We start from the raw sequence: 26,310 nt of genomic DNA on the forward strand, positions 1-26,310 counted from the left end.
TCAGGGAAGTATTATTTGGATTACATTTTGAAATAAGGAACCACTGTCTCTGGCTCTTCTATAAAAGCACCTTTCTGCAAAGGGAAACCAATGGCATATATGTTGTTTCTATTATGAGCCAGAAATAGTGGTTCTTTATTGCAAAATGTGCTCCATTTTATGCCTTAACTAGTATCAATTATTTATTTATTTATTTTTCTTTCTTTTTTTAAAAAAAAGACAAAAATACGAAACACCATCTCCGCACGAGATGAAAATTTGCCTTAAAAGTAGGTGTCGATGCAAAACCCAAAAATGAAGGTGGAGCAAGGACAGTGACGCATAACAAGACATCAAAACCACTCTAAGTGATCACATGTATCGATAAAAACGTTCAAATAGCGCTTCCTACATCTGCCACTTTTGACCTTATTTTCGGGTATTTTGACTTTAAAAGGTCTCGATACTAAACACTTCCGACAACCGTTCCTTCCATAAAAATCCAATACATTTTTTTTTTCTAAAAAATAGTATTCTAATTAACTCAACTTACAGGAACCGTTAGAGACAGAAATCGAAATAATGTCCGGATTTACCTTAAAAGGATGGCGTAACGCGTTTTGAGAGGTGGGGGGGGGGGGGGGGGTGGAGCAGATGCAGGCACGCGCCACCGCACGGCTAACTCACCATGCGTACGCAACCCGGAGGCCACGAGACGATCGTCCCCGTCCATCTGGCTGTTGGAAACGATGGTTTTCAAGATTTTTTGTCGACCGATTTATTCGACATCTGCGATCTGTGCTCCAGCGCATCTGCCGCGGGTTCTCCTTCAAACTCCCCGATCCCGCTGGCTATACTATTACAAACCCTGGTCCCTTGCGTGAGCGCATAGGCGCCACAGATCTCTCCTCGTCGTGGATTTCAATGAAAACTTCCGTTTTATCGTCTTTAATAATTGAAGATTACTCCTCTTTCCGGTCTCTATTTAGACTTGCTTGACCGCAGGATACCACTCCTCCTTCATCATCCGCCTTAAAGTAGCGTTGATCAGTAAACACGTGCGGAAAATGCACTGAAAAAAAATCTCGGTGTATTTACTAAGAAAAGGGTAAAATTACCAATAATTCAGGGTTCTATTTGATCCCAGTTTTTTCTTGGTAAAATTACCATTTATGGAATTGGTAATTTTACCGAGAAATCTCGGTAAAATTATTGACTTTCTCGGTAATTTTACTGGACCCCGGTAAAAACGCCAATATTTTTTATCGACTGTGGTAGAATTACAGAGATAAATGGCAAGTTACCGGAATTGATTACCAATAAAAGTGGTATTCTTACCTGAAAAAACCGTAAAATACCGGTTTTAGGTAAGCTTACCAGTCTGTCTTGGTAAAATTACCAATAATTGGTAAAAAAAGTGAGATGGTAAAGGTACCAACGGACCTTGGTAAAAACGCCGAGAATTTTTTTCAGTGTGCGTCGTCTCACTTCATTTCGGTCCTTCCTTTGTTTTGTTTTGTTTGTGTAAGGATGGACGAGGAAAAGATACAAGAAGAAAAATAATAGCAGACTACGGAAATGGTGCCATGCATGATACTATAGTAATTAAATGCAGTGGGTCAGTTGCGCTGGTAACAGAATCGTGTTTTGATGGTTAAAGCTCATAGATTAGCACGAAATATTAAGATCTGTTCTATCGTCAAGTTTCTACGCCTGAATTCAATTTGATTCGATTACATATTTTAGTATGCTCTTTTTTCATTTGACAAAACACTATATACATTTTAAAATACGATGTATAAAATTGCAAACAAAAAAATAACATAACCCCCTCTAAGGGCGGAAGGGGTCTGCTATAAACTTGATTTTGTAACATATGTATACCTAAACCCAATCCTTAAGAATAACTAAAAAAAAATTAAAAACCAGAGAGAGGTACAAAAGAAAAAATGAAAATATGGAAGACTTCCTTCCCCCTTTTCTTATTAATTACTTCTCTAGCCCATCTCACCCCTATTAACGCTTTTTAATTGACGGAGACGTTGTTCATCGAAAAACACCGCGTATGAGGTCATCCACCACGGTAGTTCATATTCATACCATGGTTCGTCAGTTTGTATCATCCGTTCTCGAGTTGAGCAACCCACCATGGCGTGGCGTCGCTTTGGCGATGTATCATTGATCGCATTTAAACCTTGGAAAAAGCAACGATCGAACAGTGTTTCGCAGCGACACCGTAATAATAGATTATTATGTAACACAGCTTCAAATGGGAAAATATCGATAGATCGCAAAGCTCGCCACGCCACTGACAACCACTGTATATGTGTGTCTCATTGATTGAAAACACCAGGTTGGAGGCAACCATGCTATGTACAACCGCGTGTAAAGACCATCCGCGTTTACGAGAGTCATGAGAGACTGTTTCATTAAGAGAATGGAAATAAAAATCGTTCTAAACGAAACCCTTTCTAGGTAGTAACTTTTCCGCACTAGGAAAAACTTGTTACGTTTAAAATGTCTTTCCTCCCCCGTTTTTTTTCTTTTATTTTTCCTAATATTGTGGAAACTTCTTCACTACTTCAATAGAAGTTAAATTTTGCAACAAGGAACCACTAGCTCTTCCATAAAAGCACCTTTCTGCCCAAGGAAAACTATGTCTTATATGTGGTTTCTAAAATGAGCCAGAATTAATGGTTCCTTACTACTAAATGTAATCCATATGATTGTTTCACATAGTCGCGACCTTCGAGCGACTCGCTTTAAATATTTTATTGGCTGCTTAAGTCGCATCCTCGCCGGCATTTCCTTCATTTTGAGTGGCAACGGTGCTCAAAAAAAGGTGTCATGGCACCGGGGAGCCACGCGACCAGCACACGATGCACCGGGCGGCAAGCGAGACTCCAACGTTGCCAGATTCACCAAAAATCCAATTCCATCAAATTGTCCCGAAGAGTCCTCGAACAGAACCTCGTTTAATTTCACTCATTGATTCCCATAAAAACAGAAACGAACATTTCACCTCAATTACCAATTCCTATCCTCACTAACTTTCCACATCATTCCGTCGCGATGTCAAATTTAGCACCGCCGCGGAGCCCATGGCGGCTGGCTGCTGGCCGCCGCCCCCCCCCCCCCCCGCCTTGCCGTAGGTTGGAGCTTTGCCTGAAGGTTGGGGGGACCCGAAACGCTGGTCCAGTATTGTGGCACCTGCCGTTTTTACCTGACGAAGAAGAAGTCTCGATAAACAGAAGGCAAAATTATGGAGAGGTCGGGGATCACGGCGGGGGACGGGGGGTTGGGGGGGGGGGGGGTCGAGCAGCTGCACCTGGCGTTCCACGCATGCGTAGCGGCGCGGTGGCGGCGGTGTTCCACCCTCGTACCCTCTCGCGACGGTGGACGGTGTTTTGGTCGGGGAGATCAGTCGCTTGTGTTACGTTCGCCCGCTACCATGTGCCGAGCGGTGTGTGTTCTGTTCTGTGTCGCCGTGATCGGTGTTTTCGGTGCCGACGAAAGTATCGAGGATGTGGTGCGCGTGTTGCAGAAGCAAATGACGACGCTTTTGACTCGGCGTCAGGAGGATTTAAAGTTGTTGGAGTCGTCGCTCAGGCATAGTTTGGAGAAAAATTTCGAGCTGTCGGATCTTCGTAGTGAAGTGCAAAAATTGAGGTTAGTTTTTCGTCTTTTTTGACTCTTTTTGAGAGGAATCAGGGCGCTTAGCAAAGGGCAGGTCGGAGAACCGGGGATCAGCAGAGAGGATACTCGACATCAGGAAAACTGAAAAATGTCGTGGAACCCGGGAAAAATTGTCATGGAATTTTCATGTTTTTTGCGAAAATTTTAGGATTTGCTTCATTCTTTAACTGGAGGTGATGTCGGTTTGTCGTCTTTTTGTGCGAATTTTTAATCGTCTTCGCACGACACTTTTTGAGAGAAATCAGAGTACCTGGCAACCAAGTAAACCAGCAAGTGTCAAAGAATTTTTCTTTGCAGCGGCAAAACCCCGAAAAAACGTCATGGAATTCGCAAAAAAAGAAAAAAAAAATCGATTATGGAATTTACTTGTAAGTATCAGGTTTTTACTTTCACGTTTGGAAAGATCGCGGTAATTTTGCGAAAATATTAATTGGAATTTTTCCCCTTTTAGAATTACCGAAGATTAGAGACTGCTGTGTAATTTGATCAATTTGTTTGACCTTTTTTTTTAAAAAAAATGCTTGATATACACTCTGGAAATGGTTCTTGACACTACGGGGGTAACTCCCTACTTACATCCTTATTTTAATCGTTACAGTTGCAAGGATGCACCGAATCTTCCCGAAATATACGCATTTATTTCTTGCAAAGTGAAGAGCAATGTAATTCCTGAAAATGTGGCTAGCTATTTCAAGCGGGACGAATCTTGACTGACACATTAATTATGCAATTTAAAAAGTCCAGGGGATGACTTATTCTCCACAAATTTTCGATTGCTTCTTAATTTTGAAGCATCTGTAGAATCGATTACGAGGCCATTCCATTAATCAATGAACGAAAGGGGGGGGGGGGGGCAGCAGTGACGAGTGCCACGACCATGTAACTACCATGGCAGTTTCAGTAAACGCCGAATGACACCTGCGCGATGAAGTATACCTAACCATCACCAGGGTTTTTGTCTTTTTTGTTAATTGTTTTGTTTTGCTTTATTTTATGTTGAGTTCGCTTAGTTTTGATTTTTTCTTTTTTCTTTCTTCTAGTTTTTGCTTTTTTTGTTATAAAAGATCGTCACATAACGCGGTATTTTAGTCATTCTCTCTCGATTTATCGTAACGCAATATTACGCAGTTTCAAGCCTTTCCATCCACGAGCGAATAAAAGAGAATTTTTTTGAAGGACGGGACCCATTAATCCCTCAAGGGATCTACTGATATCCATTGGCTACATGCGATTACTTCTAACTTTCTGCTACTTGCTAACTTTTATGGGACTTCACTAGCTATGCCCATGCTCCAGTCGTAAAAACGTTGCGTATTAAAAACTTTTCGTCTCCTTTAAGTAAACCGAAAATGGCCAAAAATGTCTCAATCCTGGTCTGTTTGATCTATTTCTCCTATCAGACTGAATTTTAAAGTTACGTAAATATATAAAAAAGGACGAAACAGAGAGAGAAAGTGGAAAAGAAAGTTAGGAGAAGGAGGGAAGGGCTGAGGAAATTGAAATTCTAACGTGGCTATAAAAATTTCCGATACTTTCGATCAGTTTCCGGGCTGTGGGTTTCCATTTCCGCCGCGAATCGCGGTCAAATCGAATTCGCCGTTTTCCACCCAAAATTAGATGAGAGGAAAACGTTTTGTGTTGCAGGAGGAACAAATAATATTTATTACCCGTCATAAAATTACCCGCTGGCGGCTCGGCACTGCCGACGTCCTGACGTAACAGAAGGAATTGTGAGCTTCGCGGCCATAAATGTTCATTATGCTTGAATTATTCATCAAATGTTCGAGAATAAGAGCTCTTAAGATCAGACCCTCAGGGAAATAAAATGGTGTACCCATACCCTGAAAGGAAACGAAACTTTCCGAAAAGGGTTCTTCCCGCCCTCTTTCAAGTGGCCGAAAGCCTTCCTTATTTCCTCCTTGGAAGAACGAAAAACTCGAACAATGAGCTAACGTGCCAAATAAATTATTATTATTTATTATCTTAACTCCGAAGCCTTTATTTTGCGTCTGAATTGATTATGTTCAGAAGTTAATGCACTTGTGTGCGGAGTATCAGTTTAAGACTCCCTAATTACGTTTTAATTAATTTCTCAGGCGAGAACGGCGAAGTTCAACTTATCGCGAGGCGCGATGAAAAATTGACTTATTATAACTGATCCTCTGGATGGATATGAGATTCAATTTAAAGTTGAAGTATAGCGGGGCTTAATTGATTGTCTTTAATGAAAGCCATCGTGGATTAATTAGTAAAAGTTGAATTGAATGACAACGGTCTTAATGTCATCGCACCCTGTCTGATGAGGATTAATTTATGACTTCCAAAGGATCAACCTGTTACTCGACGGAAGTTCAATATTGCTCCCATTCAAGTCTGCTGCTTACAATTTTACAACAAAAATCGTGGAAAATTATCTAAAGGACTCTTCATAACAGAATAGTTATGAAGCACTTAATTAAATAGTCGGCCAGCTGATGAAAGTTAATCGAACTTTTCTATTTTCCATGCAAGATTTTCCGCATTCAACGTTTTGGCCCTAAGTTTATACCTTAATTCATTATATGAGACTTTATCTGATCGCCTTTCCGAAAATTTTGACATTTTCTGCGTTGAGGGAAAATCTTTTAGGGTGTTTTGAGAAAAAAAGGATCGCGGCGATTTTCATGGTATGTTTCTCGTTACACGAAGGAAAGTATACTCCTCACTGGAAAAAAAAAAAAAAAAAAAAACACATTTGATCTAGAGTCCAGACTCTTGAAAACATTGACAAGAAAAAGGACTCTTGATTCAATCAGATTAAGCTTAAAACAAAAAGAAATTTGCTGAAATTAAGAGGCTTGGTTCTTGATTTAAGCTTAAATCTGATTGAATCAAGAGTATTTTTTCTTATCGATGTTTTTAAGAGTCCGGACTCTAGATCCAATGTGCTTTTTTTTCCAGTGCTCATGTTAAAAAACAATTTTATCGGTAGCTTACGCAAAGTTGTAGTTGAAGTAACGAAATTTTTCTGATCACAATGAAACTCTGGTTTAATTCCACAACTTAAAGTGCATAAGTATAACAAGGATGTATTCTTTATCACGCAGCTAAAATGTGCTTAGCATGATAAGTAACTCAGGAGCCTTCCATAAATGACAGCAGGCCGATCCCCAATAGCCTGACCCCTTCCTCCATACCATGTCCCCTCTCCCCCTCCCTCTGTAAAATAAGTTTGCCGGGTGATCCTACGTTTTCTTCCTTCAAAATTACTTGACGTCATTCATCGACGGCTCCTTAAATGACGTAATGAGTAATTGCCAATCAAAAGGTTTATTTTTTCCATTGAATCCGAATTCTCTCGGTAAAGAGGAGTGATTAGCTGCATTTAACCCATTGAATTACTTTCGTACGTAATTCTTAATTCTTTACAGAACTACAAATTTTTCACGTAATTTTTTTATACAATTTCAATACCCCTCTAATTTTTCATTCCTTACAACAACCTCAAGAGGCACTAATTTAACACGCTTTTCGTGGCGTCCGTGGAAAATTCGGGGGGCGGGGAAAGGAGGCAACCACAACGTTACAGAGATTTACAGAGGGTTAATGGGTGTGAAAACCCCGTAAATTTCAGCGTAACGTAATTTATGTCTCGTGTCCGCGGTAGGGGTACCTTACCTTTCAAGTCTAGATTTTTATTGACTCGACCAGGAGTTGGCCACTAACAAGTCAGCAAACTGAGGTTTTTCCGCCGTCGGAGGTTATGTGCTTAAAGCCCGCGGGGGGTTGGGGAAGCGGGGGGGGGGGGGGGGTTGCGAGGGAGCTGAAAATCACTCGGAGCCCCCTCCGGCCGCGGCGCGCGGTGAAGCGGGTAAAACGCGTAACACTGCAAAGGGCCTGGGGGGAGTCCCAGCGTTTCAGCGCAGCGTTCGGCTAGCTGAAACGCTGAAAGGCTGTTTTCGTCTCGATTTCCCACGGATCTCGGGAACCGGCGCACAGTTGGATTGCATTTTGCAAAAAGGAACCACTAGCATTGCAATGTTGCTAAGATTGTGCAACTTCTTTTGTCTTGGAGGAAAAACCCGATTATCCCTTAATGGTTTCTATTTTACTCGCTAAAAACTGTAAATTTAAGACAAAAATTACCATTTAATTTCATAGTTTTTCACAATTTCCGCAATTTTATTGCAAAGGATGAAGTTGCACAATCTTAGCATCATTGCAGTGCTAGTGGTTCCTTTTTGCAAAATGCAATCCAGTTGATCGAGCTAATAGAAGAGGTCAAGACATTAATGGCTAAAACAGCAAATACTGATGTTTAATTCGTTACATTTTAAATTTTAAGGGATGCTCCTGGAAGAAAATTTTACGAGGAAACCGACGGAACTACTTTCAAACCCTCAAAATTCGGTTTAAACGGAGTTACAAGCTTTGAAAGTTTCAAATTTTGTCCGGTCTCTCTCATCGACTTGATCCTCTGTGCGGCGCGGCGCTTTCAGGCGTCGAAAGTGAGTCGGTGCAAAAGCGTCGCGTCCCGTAGCTTCGACTCGCATCATTTATCGGCGCAGCTTAGTCATAAATCGTCTATCAATCTGCCTCGTTTTTAACATCGCTTTCGACCCAGTTCATTCTCTCCGCCGTCTCAAAGGCCTCGGTCATAATCTACCTTTGCCAAAAGCTTGCTCTTCGGTTGTAATTTCCGCCCGGGCAGGAAGGAGGAAGAAAAGTTACTGGGTTTCCAGGTTATTAGGGGTTATTAGAGAGGCTCCTGACTGATGATGCTCACGAGCTTGTTGTCCTTTTTTCGGTGGCTCATCACGTCGCGCGTTTCTCCCCGAAAATCAATCACTCGAAAAAGCCAATAAGCCTATACTTACGCCGAGGAAAGGCGCTTACAGCGTTTTGTAGAGGCCTGCTTAACTTAAGTGGACCAATGAAAACCGTATGAGGAAATGATGAGGAAACCCTCTAAGAAAATTGCATCTCATGGAACGTCCTGGTCGAATTTGTTGCTTTTTCGAAGATTGAAAGCATTGCCGTTGAAGAGGCCAGGAAACCCACTAAATTTGAAATAAAATTAAGTAATTTAAAAATTAATGTTTTACAACTGGAATGACTCATGTGACTGTGAGTTACATGATCAGTTAGAACTCTTTCGAAGGATGTGCCAGTCAGATTAAAGGTTAACAAGTCATTCTAATGATAAATTCACATAGAGACAAATCTAGTTCATTTTCCTTGTCACATATCGAATCATACGTGGCGTGTGCAATTAGTGAGAAGCGTGATTTTCCTGACACAAATACTCTCTTTAGCGTTTATGAGAACTTTCAAGGAAAGATTTCTCTTTGTAATGATGAGCTTGATTTTTCTCAGAGCTGTAAACGCAGAAAAACCATGAGCAGGGACAAGATGCGGATATGCTAACTTATCTCCTTATATCAACTAATGCAGGCGGAATTTTATATTGATTTTGTTCCCCTTTGCTATTTTCAAGTGATTGATTTCAATTACCCATGTGTGTGGATGCAAATATTTCTTCACTTGTGACCTGTAGGAAGAAAAGTCTACTTAAATAATTGTTAAACTACCATCCTCAAGTATGAGTTAATGAAAGTGAGGAGAGTAATCAAATTGCGTTCCTTGCCAGGGCAAGGTGACGAAAATACCGCAAGCAACTAATCGCGCGCCCATGTTGCTCAAATTGCCGACACGGTTATTGAAGGCGCTACCGCAAGCAACTAATCGCGCTCCCATGTTGCTCAAATTGCCAACACGGTTATTGAAGGCGCCCTCGACCGAATGAGAGACATCCAGTTCGGAGAGTAATTAATGTGTGTTCCTTGAGGGGACACTTATTTTGATCACTCATATGTGTTAACGCAAATATTTCCTCGTCCGAGAGAAAAATAAATGAAAGACCGGGAAAACTGGTCGTATTTCTCGAACGGTCGCAAGTGAGCACAAGTTGAAGTCATTTATCAGTCGTGCATTTCGCTAGGGAGAAAGTTTTGCGCATTTTTCGTATAATCACGCCGCCACCAAAGCAATTGTCCCCGCGTCTCCAACAGACAGTGTTTTCCTTCGTGTAGAGCACTTTGTCTTTAATTTTATGAATGATTCTCTTTCACTTGAATTTCCCTGCATCCTCGAAATGAAAGTTAACTTTAGTTTGTACTTTCTCTCCGCCAGAAAATAATTAAAACGTTGGGGTTAGTATCAAGCCGCCAAACTTTTATGCGTTTACGTCCATTTAAACAAGAAAATCCTCCTTCGATTTTGAACGTTTCTGAACTGCTGCATAATATTTGATACGGTTTGGTGTAGTAACAATTTATAACTTAGACAGACCACGGGAGAGGTACCTACAGATAAAAATAGAGTATTCCTGCGTGTGATTCCTCTCAATTAGTTTGTCCGATGGCTTGCTCTTCCTATCAGAGGTTTATTGTTGAAGAATATAGTAGTTTGAATTTGGAACGAAAATTTGCTTTTAATGGTGATTTTTGCCGCCAGAGTAAAGGCCTCAAACTTTTGAAAATTAGAACGAGAAAACGCGACAAAAATTCTCATTTCCTGAGAGTATAGTAATATTTCTAGTTTTGACGTCTTTCGGTGATATAAAAGGCAGCACCTTTAATTAGTCGAGTTAAGAGAGAAACTAAACACGAAATTTGGCCTGGAGCGGCGCGGCGTAGAGATCAATGATGACGAGGACTTGAGATGAAAAGGAGAATTCCTCGGCGCGGCGGTCAGCGTGTAACACATATGAGCGCCTACAAGACTGCATGAATACTTCCCGCATTGCATCAAACACTGTGCGGTCAGCAGCGGTCGGCGTGAAACGCATGGCGCCTACAAGACTGCATGAATACTTCACGCATTGCGCCAAATATAGTGCGGTCAGCGCGGCGCGCCGGCGCGGTAGGCGGAAGTTAAAATTATTAAACCACCTTATGTTTGTTCTTTCATAATTTTTTCGTTCAATACTTGTAAATGGAAGGCCTTGTCCACACAGAGATAGGTTTACGGAACTTAACTTTTGCTAGAAGTGTTGATAGGGCTTTATTTTTTTTTTAATTTTTTTTTTTTTTCATTCGCTGATAAAAATCACAATTTTATATTTACTATAGAGTCCTCGCATATACGTTCCGAACTAGCTAGTGCTCTTTGCCTCTCCTTTTTATATCACCCGTATTTACAAAAGAGAAATCAATCGTAATAAACGTCTCATAAATTTGTTGAATAAACCTCAACTTCACTAGGTCAAAGGTGAACCATAGGTCGTGTTTGAAAGAGCCGAGCGAATAAAGATGGAAAATTTAAAGTTCTGAGTTTTCTTGTATTTGTCTTTTCTTCGATCCAAAACTTTTTGTCTATCATAAGAAACCCCCAGGGGCAACTTTGCAGCCTCTCACTCTCTGCCTGTCCGATATCATTTATTCTTTTTCTACGTCCACATTACACTCGGGCAATTTGGCAACGCCTGAATACTTATGCGGCGTTCTTCCTTAGCATGACAGTATACGGGGTCATCCAAAAGTCGATCACGACCCCCGTAACTTTTTGCCCGATTGAGATTCGAAACTTTAGGCATGTCCCTTGGTCCTCAGTAGCAACTTTTTGGCGAAGAAAGTTGCCTCCCCCGAGAAATTTTGGGGGACCAAATATTCACTACTTTACATTTAGACCAAAGTTGGCAAAGTTTTCAAAGTGGAAATTCATATCTCCAGAAGGTCTTCGAAATAAAATGAGCATAATTTTTTTTACGAAAAAATAGAATGGTCTCCGTAACCAGCTGGTGCTGAAAATGCGGCAGCCACGGTGCAATAGTTGCGTTATAACTACCCTGGTAGATGACACAATTTGACTGCGTTTAGTGGAAAGAACCCAAGTCACATCAGCTATCGCCAAATTTAACGGGGCAATTCAATTTCCTACACGTGAACATTTTTGCGAAATCCTTCGAGAATTTTAAAGCATTTACTTCGCACTAAGCAGAAAATTCTCTGAGATTTTCACAAATATCCGCACGACCGTTTTTATGTAAAAAATTAAATTGCCCAATTAAATTTTGCAAAAGACGGCGTGGCTTGGTTCCTTTCTGCTTAACGCGGTCCATATAACACCAACCCACACAACCCACACTGTAGCCACGCGTGTTTTATTTTCATTTTTCCATTTTTGATGAATTTTCGGTCGGAGAAAGTTCCTATCCGTTTGCGTACTCCTTGCTTTTTCCCGACATTTCTCTCAGTATTCTTTCCGAGAGTTTGTCGGGCTCTCGTCGGGAGAGTCTGTGTCCTGTCGGATGCCGTCGTAAGTAAATATGATGCGGGCAGGGCAGCTGGACCGGGAAGTTGCAAGGACTCTTGAAGATTAGTTCGGCCACTCCACAGCCTCTCCGTCAAGATCATTGTTAAGAACCTGCTTTGTCCCTGACTCGGCCCCGTCCCTGGCCCATTCATCTCCGAGATTAAGGGGTTCGCATCAAGTTCACCACTATGACCGTGCCCTCTTCCGAACCCCACCGTGGCTGCGGTTTCCTGTCTCTCCCCGCGACCAAAACGGCACGTCATGTACCCGTCATGGGTTCCTGCAGTTTGTTTTGGGATGCATTCTTTGCAGCCGAGAGGAATTGCTGCAGTCAGTCTGCAAATTCGTCCGATTCTTTTGAAAATATTTTTCAGCTGTGTCTCTTTTACGACTTTATCGTGCAACTGTCAAAACTATTATCAGCCAACATAGAATCGGAACGACTAAATTTTAGCATCTCGTCAATCAAATTGTTACCATTATTTGGTGCCAGATTATAACTATCCCCTAAGAGTGAAGCGAAAAGGCAAACGAGAGAGGAGGCTATTTAAAAAACAAAAAATAGTTATTTTCTTCTCTCTATAGGTTGTCATTCTCCTCCTTCCTCCTTTCTCCTCCCCCTCCGCTTCCTTCTCCGCCTCCGCCTCCGCCTCAGCTTCCTCCTCCACCTCCTCCGCCTCCTCTGCCTCTTCCTCTGCCTCCGGCTCCTCCGTATCTGCCTCCTTCGCCTCCACTTACGCCGCCTCCGCTTTCGCAGCTTCCACCTTCTCCTCCACCTCCGCCTCCTCCGCCTACGCCTCCTCCGCCTACGCCTCCTCCGCCTCCGTCTACGCCGCCTCCGCCTCCTCCACTTCCGCCTTCTCCGCCTCCGTCCACGCCGCCTCCACCTCCTCTGTCTTCTCTGCCTCCGCCTCCTCCGACGCCTCCGACGCCTCCGCCTCTTCTGCCTCCTCCGACGCCTCCTCCTCCTCTTATACAGCTAAAAATCTTCAAAATGAAGTGCGGAGTGCATTTCATTTCGGAGCTTATAATAATGCTTCTAAAGAACCTGAAAGAATTGAGATCAGAGCGTATCTACTCTTTTCTTTCAGAGCGGAGAGCGGTTTCAAATCTTCTTCAGAATGAACTTGGCTGTTATAGTGAGGATTTGACTCCTAATTCAACCCACCTCAGTTTTTTGGGGACAAAAGCGGCTCCGAAGTGAAGCGCACTCCATCTTTTAATCCAAGATCTCTAAGAGTGAACTATCGCTTTTCTCCTTCTCCTCCTCCCTCCCGGCAAATCCCTCCGGCACGTAGCCATGAAACAAAAACTTTCGCCAACTACCAATAATGATGGGATCGCTCACTGAAGAGGAGCGAAATATTCAAACTCGGCGAGAAATTCTGGAAGTTGGGAGCTCGCAACAGGCGTGCCATTCAACATGCTTTTAATATCCTAATTAGCTCGTTTTGAACTTTGGAAATTATCGTATCACGTACACGACGCGGAGGAATGAGTGATGCTAACGCTTCATTTCCCCCGAGCACCGCCAACTTCGCGTTTTCGACGGTCGGAATGACATTCCGCTCTAATTTTCCGTTGTATCGCCGGCGAATTTTCGCGTCGCGGAATGCGGGAAATAAAATTATACAGTTTCCACTCCCTGCTCTGAATGAGCTCATTACAATGTTTCAACTTCAGGCCTTGTACCCGCCTCTGCTCAGGATGCAGGCTGTATGGAGCTACCGTTTTTATTTCTTCTCTTTGATTCGCGGGACAATGATCGGAAGTTTCCGTACAGCTCCACTTGTGTTTCTCCTCCGTGTATGCAACTTTATGGTTGGGCTCGAATTTCCGATTTCAATTTGACTCGATGACAACTTTTATGGGTGGATTCACGATTCACGATTCACGATTCACGAGCCCGATGTTTTATGCGTCGTAAGTTGCGCTGTAAGCTCAAAATTACCCGTCCCCTTCGTTCGCCGTCGCAAAACTTTTGTACCCTGAAAAATATCTTGGCACTAAACTCGAATGGTGCATCCCATGGGCAGATTTAACAAAAATCAGCCTAAACTTATCACAAGTTGTCTAATTTTCTCTCGTGATTTATTCTTACAACAAGAGCTAATCAATACTATAACATTGGACCACAGTTTTGCAGTGAGGCTATAATATTTTTGACCTAACCCATAAAGACGTATCTAATTTATTGTCTATCTGCATCAAGAAACTAATGGCATTTACTTTGTTTCCGAAATAAGTCGGAAATAGTAGTTTACGAGGGCTAATTGGACTGCATTTTGCAATTAGGAACTACAATTTTCGGCTTACTTTTGAAACATCGTATGAGCCATTAGTTTCCATATGCAGATACGTGCTTTTAAAAATCAGTCAGATATTGTAGTTTATAATTGCAGAATGAGGTCCAATTGTAGTCTAATTTTGGGGGTAAGTATTCTTCATAATCTAGGAAAAATTCACAGAAAGATTCGATGAGTTCTTCAATCTGAGGTTAAAAAAATTTCCGGTAAACTTTGAACACATTGCTCCAATACTTTTTCGATTATTTAGTCCATCCTATTCAAAATTGTTCACTCGTTACTGATGACCAAACTTTACCAAACCTAACAATTGCGATTGAATTCTACCAAAAAAGCATACAGTTTCATGGAACACCGAGTTCATCAACGATCTGTTCCCTCTATTTCTTCCAAAATTCTTGTATATGCACTCAATATAAATTGCTAATCACTAGGTAATTCTTTTTTTTCTTTTTTTTTCATTTTTTTAAAAAAAGAACCTGTAACTCCAGCTCTCTGCTAATGTATTAAAAAGAGTAGGGTTCGGTTAAATAGTGCCCTGTGCATTCATAGGTCCCTAATGATTCATGAACCACGTTTCGCGCAGTTTTATGGTAAATGAACACCAGCAAAGCCGCTTCCAAAGAAAAACGTGAGGAGCGAGCGGAGGGTCAAAGTTTTTACTCGACGACACCCACAAAGGTCCTCGGACTCTAACCTCGATTTTTTTTCCCTCCCCCACTCTTCAACCCTTTTTTCACTCTTCCGTTTAGCTCCCTTACCTTTTACTCGCACGCACTCGACCGCACCTGCTTTGTTCCGAATAGCGAAATTTTAAATCATGTATAAATTATAACGTACATAAATGAGCGGGGGGACATTCCTTTGTGAGGGTTGAAATATTAATTACTTTTTTAATCTCTTTATCGCGGTCTTTTTTCCTCCCCTTTCTTTTGGCCGGGCTTGAATTTTTATCTCCTTTCAAGGGGCGCATTCATCCACGGGGCCGAGTGGTGAGGTGGGAGATTGTTTATCAAGTAGGTTGCGAGCTGGACTGCCGCGCTAAGGAAGAACGCCGTAAGAACATTCGAGAGTTGCCAAATTTCCTTCGATTAAATGTTTATTTTTGAGAAAAGTTATGAATATTTTTCCTTTGAACTTTACGAATCTTTAGGTAAAATTGCGAGCTAAATCATCCGAAAAATTGGGAGGAAAATATCCTTAAATTTACCAGGAGATTCGCGTTTCATCAAAGGAAATTTGGCAACGCCTGAAGGCTCATACGGCGTTTTTCCTTAGCACGGCAGTGGAGCTCTGCTTCTCTGCCCTTCCGCGGTCATTTAATTCCTTTTATTCCGCCGTCAAGATTGGAGCAAAGTGCATTTAAACTCGCGTTTCTCCGGGGATTCCTTCGACCTGCGATGTTGATGTTGTGCACTACCGTTCCTCTCCTGTTACACGTTGCTCATTGCCCCGCTCGGATGCAAACATCGCACCAGAAATCGGAGATTGCCCTCGTCGAGTTAATTTAAAACCCATGTGCCTTGAACCCCGCCCCGGCCCCCAAGGCCTTAATTGAAATACCTAAACCCTCCCGACAGGCAAAAAATCACTCGACCGCGCTAGTATTCGTTTACACGCGCCATTTCGTTGTCAAGTGAAAGTTTGCCAAATTTGCGACGCAATTAAGCGAGTAATCCCTTTCGTTTTCCTCGTAATCGGGTGGAATTAAGTTTCAGGTGTCCTGAAGCTTTTCCGACTAAACGGTCTCTTTTCAGTGCTTAATTGTTCGTAGGTAATTTGGGAGTGTTTTTTTCTCTCTCGATTGGAAACTAGATGACGCCAGTTGTTGCCAGAACTTGTAGAATTTTTTCTTTTTCTTTTCTTTTTTCTTTTTTTTTTTCAAGAAAACAATTGTACGAATTCTCCTGAAAATGTCGAGGCATTGTTTATTAAGTCATAGAGCTCTGATAATTTCTCCATTAAGACAATCAATTTATTGTCCCTAGAAATTTGGCAGCAGTTGATGTAATCAGCATTATTTCATAAAATATTGCCCATTTTTACATCCGTTTGGACATTTCACCATGCTACAGCTAGTTAATGTGGGTAAAAAACATAGACGGGAAATTTGTTTGACTTTCCATTAAGAATTCAACCCTCACCAAAAATATCCATAAAGTTCATCTAAGTAATAGGATTCTGAAGGAGTTAAGAAAAAACACTCCCTTACCTCAAACATTTTTCTTTGAATCAAATATTTTTTTTTTTAAGTTTGAATTTTTTTTTTAAACCATTCTCTCAGTGTTCTTTACTCTCTATATCCTGATCGTGATACCTACGTGTTTCTGATTCTGCGCCAGAAGATAAATAAAAAAAAATCTATAGTTATGAACGCCAAGTACTATTCTTTGTAAAACTAAAGGAAGTAATGTTGAAGTATTATTTGCTTGGCACAAGCGGAATATCTATCTATACAGGAAGGGTTTAGAGTTCGTTTAAGCAGCCAGAGCATTCAGATTTTCCACTGACTGAATTTCCCTGAAGGATTGGAGCCACAACTTCCTCGGCTCTCCTGTAACCGCAGTCGGAGGAATGACTATGCCAAGGAGCAAAGTCTTGCCCGTCCTGTTGCAAAGTCGAGAAGAAAGCTGCAAATTCCTCACTGCGGCGCCGAGGGAGTGTCTCACTTTCCGCCTGAACTTCGCAATTTTGCACTGAAGTTTCATTTCTCTTTTCGTCTCTTCAAATGTCATCAGCTGGAGTCTTTAATCTTGAAGTCACGAACATACTTGTTCCCTAATCTTTTCAATTACTCTTGTGCCTCCCGCCAGGGAAGATTCGATCTGTTAAAAGGATGAAAATCTCAAGAGTGTTACGAGATGCTTGGAAAATACCAAGTCGGCTTTTTTTCCGGCTTCCTGTAAGGCAGTAATTTGGTTTAAAGATTGCGCACTGCATAAGGAGCAAGAAGGGTAGGTTTCTTTGTCCCGGTCCTGGAAATGAATTTTTTTTAAAAAAAATATGAATCCATGGGGAATCGGAAAGAAATAATGCAATGAAGGAACAGCAAAGGAAAAAGAGAAACTCACCCCTGGAGAAAACTTTATGCGATACTTATGAGCAGCGGTCCTGGATTAAGGTTCCGTAGTCTTGAAAATATAACGCGCTATAAAGTTAAAATTAGTTGTTTTAAGGAATGTTTCGGGAGGATAACACCTCACGTAGGTCTTGGTTCTTTTTTAATAATGGATCCTTTTCCTTTTTTCATCGTTTGCGCTTAGTGAGCTATACCCTAATTTGCTGTATGCACGCAGATTTTTTAATTAGTTTCATCTTTGCAAGGAACAACCCCTCCTCATAATTATTTTCGCGTCTTCCCGGTATTTAATTCCTGCTTGTTCATCCTCAATTAGGTCGGGCTTACGTGATTTTAAAACATCCACCGCCTTTTGAATTCGAATATGCAGCAATGCAGCAATTTCAGAATCATGCCCAGGATACACTGTTTATTTCTGCAAAGTTCTGATTTGGAGCGCACTATTGATTGTGAGACAAAGTGTGAAAAAAAATGCAGATGATACCCAAAATTTTTGCTAACTTTAAAAAAAAACCCTTAAAAAATGTAGGATATTGCCAGTCAAATGTTGGGGCAATTTTTATAATTTTGGCGCATTGAGCTTTATGAAAGTCCCGGTATACGTATGACTTCCAACGATCATCCCTGCTGAATCCTCGTCATTGCAGAGGGTTTGTATAAGGATAGCTGCGGCTCAACATAGGCGCGATGTTAACATGCACATATATTTACTTCGGAGCCGCTCGTTGTTCATTTGATCTGCACTGTCAGCCTAATTTATGTTTCATGAATATGTGTAAAGTCAAAACTCGAAAGACTTCATTATATATACATAATAGACCGCTTTGATTGAAACCTTGATAACGTTTTCAAATTCGATGGTTTCTATTCAAACCTTTAGTTTTTAATGTATTTGAATTCCGAGTCGATCAATACCGGAAAAGTGAACTTTAAATGAGATTTTTCCGGAGATCTCAATCAAAACTCAATCAACTTTAAAAAAAATACTAACATTCAATTTTAATTAGGTGTGCACTGACGTGGTAAGGAAGAACGCTGTATGGACATTCGAGAGTTGCGAAACCCCTTTGATGCAGTGTTCATTTTTGAGGAAAATTATGAATGTTTTTCTTTGAAATTTTCAGGAGCTTTAAGATCAACATACGAAAAAAATTCTCTGGATAGTTGGAAGAAAAATATTCATAAGTTAACCAGGGAATTCGTGTTTTATCGAAGAAAATTTGTCCACGCCTGAGGGTTCATTCGGCGTTTCTCCTTAGCAAGACCCTAGGATACCTCTGCCAACTGACCCGCATTATGATTTTTTAAAGAAGTATCGTGCTTAAACTTAAATCGTCTAAGTTAAAGGGAAAAAATGTCAGTGCTATAACTGGACGGAGCCGCAAATTGTGGAAGCGAGTTTACTTTGCGGAAGATGAGACGCGAACCGGGGGAAAATTAATGAAAAAACTTCCTGGCCGAGCGGGAGGACTCTTTGAATTTTTTAATCACAGTCTTGTTTCCACCCGTTCGGAATCGGAGTCAAATTAGATTTGCATCGCAATACTCCCGAGAAAATGCTTGGCTTCATATAGCGGTGGGTTTTCAGGTACGTGTCCCCACCCTCCTTCGTGTGCCTGGCACTCCGTAAATTCCGTAACTCTGCTGGGAGTACAAATTTCAACGTTGAGAACAGTTGTAGGAAAAATTATCAATTGAGGGTCTTGGAGGACAAGGCACATAAGTGCAAGTTTTGCAATTTCGAGAAATACGTGTTTGAAGTTTCGAAATTGCATGGTTCCATATGGCGGAAAGAGAGTTCAAACTGACTTTTAGATGGTTAAAAATTGAAATTTGAGAGCATATCTTTCATGGAATATGCACATCACTGAAAAGTAAGAATCTTTTTGCCGCCAAGAAGTATTTCTTCTTAAATCGAGAATTTTTCTGGTTATTATAAGCATGACCGGATTTACCTACTTGCCGCCCATGGGACGCCTGTATTTTGCCGCCCTCTTCTTATTCATTTTAAAACATCAATAAAAACCATCAAGTGAACGAGCCGGAGGGAGAAGGGTGCTTAAGACGCGTTCACTCGTATTGGACACATTTTTTGCGTGAGCCTTGTCAACACTACTAGCAAAAGTTCACGGAACTTCGCGCGAAAGTTCAGTTCCGTAAATCTATCTCTGTGGGGACAGGGCCTTTCATTTGTAAGAAATGAACTAAAAAATTAAGAAAGAACAAACATAAATGTGGTATAATAATGTTAACTTCCGCCGCCGTGCCACGCTGACCACACTATGTTTGGTGCAATGCGTGAAGTATTCATGTGGTCTTGTAGGCACTGTGCGTTTCTTCAAATGCTCAATCCGAAAACTTCAGAGATCCATATGACCTAAACTTCGGGTCCCACGTACGAAGTTTTTTTCTCCTTGCAAGAATTATCAAACAAGCCCATTGAATCTCTATTATCTAGATCTTCATTATTGGGTCCTAAAGCAGTCTGCCTAGGGCCAAGCCTCTATTAGGAAGCAGCTCATTTCCCTCCATTGTCCTCCTTGAGCCAGGGTTTTGGCCCGAATATTTGGAAGGGCGCGAGGGATTTACGAGGAGCTAGACCGAGAGAGGCACGTCACTGGAATGACAAACTGCTGGACGCGGTGTGGTGGGGTGGCGGTGACTTACCGCGTGGGCAAAGTTGCGATACAGCCCCCCGACCCGAGCGATAATTGCGCATATCCAGTCCGCGTCAGACCTCTGCGATTATTTCATCGATAGCCGGTCTCGATAATCGATTTAATAATAAAACTGCGTCGTTAGCGGACAACTTACTAAGATTTTCTTAAAAACCAAGGTTCAAAAATTCTTGATTTTTGAGAAGGAAGCGGAAAGCTCCATTTCAATAGCTCTCGATGAAAATGCCGGTGGGTGGTCGATTAATCAAATTAATTGACATCGAAAGGATTCGATAGATCGATTATTCGATTAATCGCATATGCGTGCGTTCAATTGAAATTGCCGAGCGTTAAACATCGTTCCGGGGCCGGAAAACACGTTGGACACCCTCAATTCTGACCGCTGTAAGTTCCAACCCTCGCCCCTTCCTCTTTCGGCCAGACCGAGGCCCGTTGTGAACGTGTAGCAGTGGCGAGACGTGAATGATCGATTATCGATATTTCCTCATTTGAAGTTGGGGTAAAAAATCGATTATCTAGGTGTTCGTTCCAAACATCCTGTTTATCGATTATTTTCCTAGGTTTTAATGGCAGATCAATCGACATATCGCAAAGCATGCCGCACGCCACTGGTGTAATACTGCTCCCTGCTGTCCAATCGGACGTGTGACGTGAGCGGCGGTTTTAGTCGTCAGTGGACCAACAGGGTCAGCTGCCAGTGGCGTGGCGTGCTATGCAATATATCGAATGATCTGACGTTTAAACCTAGGAAAAAGGATCGAAAAACAGGGTGTTCGCAATGAACACCTTGATAATCGATTCCTCACCATAGCTTCAAATAGGGAAATATCGATAGTAATCGATCATTCACGCCTCGCCGTTGTCAGCTGCAAACTAGTTACATGCGATGGAATATCCTTGCCCAAGCAAATTTTATTGCTTCCTATGGAAATTTTGGAGCAGCAGGGCAACCGGTATTTTTTACAATTTCCGCTACGGGATATTGGGGAAAAATTAGGGGGTACACGGTCCAACCCTCTCACAACGAAGACCGGCAGTTAGCATGGAGAAAAAAAGGAGGTGTTTGCATCTTGAGGTTTGTTTACCCTGTAATGTAGGTCGGTACGACCTGATCAGCGAAATCCGGAATTCGAAGTATGAAATCGGACCATAATGTCCCAATTTTTTTGCTGAAATCGACTCATGATATAATTTCAAGCACTTTTTATAGAATGACTTTTTTCCAAAAATTACACCATTTCCAAGAAAATCGATGATAAAAGTCGTTGTACCAACCTACTTCATCAAAAAAATTCCAAAATGCCCGAAATGCAAACACCTCCTTTGTTTTTTCTATGGGCAGTTAGTAACAAGTGCAGGAGGTGGTAATCATCAAAAGTTGAAAACAGCTCCCTCGCGTAGAAAGTCGATGTCATTTTTTTTTGGCCCTCAGGGCCTCGAAGGAGTCTAGGGCTCACTCTCTCTCCGTGAAGGCACTTTACAAGCCATTAAAAATTATGAAGGTGTTTGATAAATCTATATTGCAACGCTGATGAGGCGGCGCGGGCGGCGGGACGACGAAGCAGGAGGATTGCAGAGCTGAGTGTTTACTTAGTATTTATCAATTGGCCGAGATGCTCAATTTGTAGGCGTTAATTAAAAAATGATTGATTCCGGCTCCAGTAACTGCCTCGACGCAAACCCCTCCCCCTCGGATTCTCGTCAGCGTGATTTGTCGCTCTTACGCGACGTTGCCGCGTATTTCTAATTTGTTTGCCCAGCAAATATCTCTAGCTCATCGAGAAAACTTCCGTACAAATTATTATTACGATGTTGTATCCCCAAGGGGCCGCACAATGGATCGAACCAATCAGAAAGGTCGGACATTATTTAAAAACTTTGAAAGCGTCTTCACTGAAAAAAAAAATCTCGGTGTATTTACTAAGAAGAAGGTAAAATTACCAAGAATTCAGGGTTCTATTTGATCCCAGTTTTTACTCGGTAAAATTACCATTTATGGATTTGGTACTTTCACCGAGAAATCTCGGTAAAATTATTGAACTTTCTTGGTAATTTTACTGGACCTTGGTAAAAACGCCAATATTTTTATCGACTGTGGTAGAATTACCGAGATAAAATGGCAAAGTTACCGGGAATTGATTACCAATAAAAGTGGTATTCTTACCTAAAAAAACAGTAAAAATACCGGTTTTTAGGTAAGCTTACCAGTCTGTCCTGGTAAAATTACCAATAATTGGTCAAAAAAGTGAGATGGTAAAGGTACCAACGGACCTTGGTGAAAACGCCGAGAATTTTTTTTCAGTGTTTATTAATATGAAATGTTAATGTTCTAATGTTGTTAAGTTTCATTGGTTTTCTCGTAAAATTTTCCTTGAGAAGCACTTCTTAAAATTAAAATTATGACAAGATAACCGTAAATTTTTTCAATTTTTTTTTCAACGACTCAATCCACTGTGGGCCGTCCAGGAACGTTGTCAAGCACTTTCTCCAATTATTTGACCCCACATTCCCCCATTTGGTCCCCTTTGTCCCCCGTTTCTCTTTGAAGGGGCTAGTCAGGCTCTTTTAGGGTCTTATGTATAGTTTTTTCCTGAATAGTCCCTTCTCCTAGGAGGCTCAATATGGTTTACATTGAAATTAAGGGAAATGTAGCAGTATCAGAGGACTACGTTTGCAAATCTCGTGTGAAATATACAGCAGTATAACTTGGGAAATGGACTCATGTGATGGACTGAAATGATTTCGGGATGCAATCAATTAAAAACACAAAAGACTAAAATACATTCAGAAAGCTTTGAGGGAGGTTTCAGTGGCGAGGCATGATAATCGACTAGGTTTCAGTGGCGAGGCATGATAATCGACCATAGATACTTTTCCATCAGGAGGTTCTTATAAATTATTACGGTATTCGTTGCGAACGTCGAGATAATCGGTCCTTTCCCATAGATTTCAATGGCAGATTAATCGATCCATCGCAAAAATCACACCACGAAACTAGTAGCTTTGCATCCGCTTTAGAGTTTGTCAAAATTTTACAATTTCATCTTCCGAATTTTTGTTTTTTGCGATGACAACTCCAATCCTTGCAGTGATCTATTTCCAAAATCATTCTGTTGAATGTGACTCGAGATTTGTGACAATACCGTCCTTTCCATTATGTTTTGTTAAGAAACTCCTCAAACATCCCTTAATCGCGATGTAAACCACATGGCACCTTTGAAGGAAATGAGCTGTTGAAGTAACAACGATGAATACGGCCCATAGACCTGAGTACTCGTCATCATTGATCACCTAAATTTTCAGGTAGAAGAGAACCTAAACACAAATGGCAACTCCGTGTTTTAATTTGCTAATCTAAGACAAGGCATCCACGCTTTGTCATCAATGTCGTCATTTCCTCCCCTCTCGCACCCCCGCCCCCACCTGCCTCTCCTCTATCCCTACGCGTTGCCACTTAAATCAGGGGGCGCAAACGTCGGAGCAAACCAATCTAAATAAAACGGAACACGGAGTAAATACTAGTAATTAAAAGAGAAGTCCATAAACTGAAATAAACTTCAGCCGCGCGGCGCAGACCGGCCTACAGCGGGCGAAAATTATACTCGCTTCGGACAAAGGCTAGAATCTGAGATTCGCGGAAGCCGGAAGAAAAAGACCTTCCACTTACTTTTACGGAATAATTAGAAAATTCAACTAGCTCTGCGAATTTTTCAGGACCTTTAATTAGTTTTTTACTGAGTTTGTTGACTCGGCGATGAGTTAAATTAGTTAATTAGTTATATAAATGGAGGAAGGACATTAATGTTATGTAAAGGACAGCACGTAACATAAGTATTCTGATGATGAAACTAGGGAAACACGTATCTCACTTTGTGACGTTACATGAATTTTTTTCTGAAAGAAATAGAGCTCTACGTTGTTATTTGAAAACCTTCCTGATTCATCCTCTCCAAGTGAAGAGTAATACTTGAAAAGTTTATCCAATAACTCCCGTTAATTCTCCTCAGGGCCGGATTAAGGGGGTGGCCATATGGGCCGCAGCCCATGGCGGCAAATCTATAGGAGGCGGCAAATTTTGCAATTTTTTTAAAATGTAGGTATAAAAAAAATTTGGATCAAGAAAAAAAATTACAAACGAGAAAAAGCGACAAAATCTCTAATTTTCTGAGAGTATAGTAATTTCTACTTTTGTAGTCTTTCAGTGATACAAGAGACAGCACCTTTAATTAGTCGAGTTAAGAGAGAAACCAAACGCGCAATTTGGACTGGAACGGCGCGACTTACCCAGAGAGAAATGATGACGAGGACTTGAGATGAAACGGAGAAACCCTCGGCGCGGCGGTCGGCATGTAGCACATATCAGTGCCTACAAGACTGCATGAATACTTCACGCATTGCATCAAACACAGTGCGGTCATTGCGGACAGCGTGAAACGGATAGCGCCTACAAGAATGCATGAACACCTCACGCATTGCGGCAAACTCAGTGCGATCAGCGTCAGACGCATAGCGCGTACAAGACTGCGTGAATACTTCACGCATTGCGTCAAACACAGTGCGGTCCGTGAGGTGCGGCGGCGGAAGTTGAAATCATTAATTCACATTTATGTTTGTTCTTTCATAATTTTTCGTTCATTTCTTATGAATGGAAGACCTTGTCCACACAGAGATTGGTTTACAAAACTTAACTTCCGCGCAAAGTTCCGTGAACTTTTGCTAGCAGTGTTGACAGGGCTTCCCAAAAAATGTGTTCAACACCAGTAGACGAGTCTTATGCGCCCCTTTACCGCTGGCAAGTTCATTTGATGGGTTTTATTGATTTTTCAAAACGAATGAGAAGGGGGCGGCAAAATACTAGCGGCCCATGGGCGGCAAGTCGTTAAATCCGGCCCTGATTCTCCTTTAATAAAATAACATGGGAGAGGACATTTGGAAATACCGCAAAAGAGATCCGTGTTCTTGCAATTTCGAGCTGCATCCAAACTGAAAACAATAAAGAAAAAAGGAAAAATTTAATTTTTAAATAATCACACTTACAACTATCATTTCTGTCAATTTTTAATAGTTAAAATTTGTGCGTGTGGATCAACTTTTGACGGAAAGTATTCCAATGTGCGAGTTTTAAGGACCCTGGCTTTTTCTCTTTGCCCCCCCCCCCCTCGCTCCTCCCCCTCACTATATCCTCTTCCCCCTCCTCCTCATTCTCCTTTCTCATTTCACCAGAAATTACCGCCTCGGCCTCACTGCTGTTTCTTTTCAGCCTTTTCCTCCCAAAAGCTCCTTCGCAATATCCTCTAATGCCTCCATTCAGTAGATCAAAAGTCGGGGGAAAAAGACACCGTGTCAGTGACACCCTTCTTTTCTCCATCCCAAAATTTCCGTATGAAATTTCCGTACTGTCATTTTCATTAGTATCTCCGAATCTAGGTGGATTTTTGGAAGTAACCACGTACACATTGCAATTTAATATTGCGAAGGAGCTTTTGGGAGGAAAAGGCTGAAATTTCTATTTTTTGAAAAAAGGGGAAAAATAATGAGCTGCATGTTGAAAGTAGTAATTTTGAAATGTTGGCCGTAAGGCTTTTAGTTGCAGTTCGAACGAAAGCGAGAAAATCTAGATTTAAGTTTAGAAACCTCTGGGCTGTGGGTAATTTTCAGCATTTTTCGACCGCAGCAGAAATAAAAAAAAAAAAAAAAAAAAAAAAAAAAAAGAAACAGGAAATATTGCTCAATTTCATACTTGGATTTACTCTCAAATGTCTTCGTAGACTTCATTTTTAAATTTTTAACTCTGTTCACCTTGTCCCAATTTAATTTGACCTGACCTGACTTGGCCTTAGGCCACTGTTACGGCAAACTCTTCCAACCGGAAGGGCTGTTTCGTTCAGTCTCCTGCAGTTATGAAACCTTTAGTTTAAGAGTTATCTCTTGGGCTTAAGCTGTTACAGTGACACATTTCCCACCTCTAAAGCCTGTAACAGTGTTTAGAAGTAGTCCGCTTTCTTCGCATCCCCCGGGGGATGGAGAAATCCCTTTCTCCTCTAGGTGTTTTACCCTTTCTGCCAGCACACGGCTAGTGCTGGTGTTTATATTTTACCCTTTTGGATCTCAAAGAGTGAATTTCCTCCTTTCGAACAGGGTGGCAAAATTTCATGAAATGTATAATTATGAAATTTGACGTGAAATATCTCGGGTAATTTCCGAAGTTAATGAAACGCTAGGAATGGAAGATACGTTTCATCCAGCAGTTTTTCAGTACATCACTCCGAACATAGCC

The 26,310-nt window shown here is 41.4% G+C and overlaps 1 protein-coding gene across 1 annotated transcript in view; it reads left to right on the plus strand.

Annotated features, from left to right (window-relative positions):
- Positions 1-3,373: 3,373 nt before the first annotated feature.
- LOC109042835 (protein scabrous) overlaps positions 3,374-26,310 on the plus strand; it is a 105,042-nt gene continuing 82,105 nt past the window's right edge. Inside the window, 1 exon segment of the mRNA XM_072297776.1 lies at positions 3,374-3,648. Within this exon segment, the coding sequence (XP_072153877.1) occupies positions 3,431-3,648 (218 nt within the window). The 5' untranslated portion in view covers positions 3,374-3,430.

Source organism: Bemisia tabaci, chromosome 3 (genome assembly GCF_918797505.1).
Source record: "Bemisia tabaci chromosome 3, PGI_BMITA_v3".
Taxonomy (NCBI): domain Eukaryota; kingdom Metazoa; phylum Arthropoda; class Insecta; order Hemiptera; family Aleyrodidae; genus Bemisia; species Bemisia tabaci.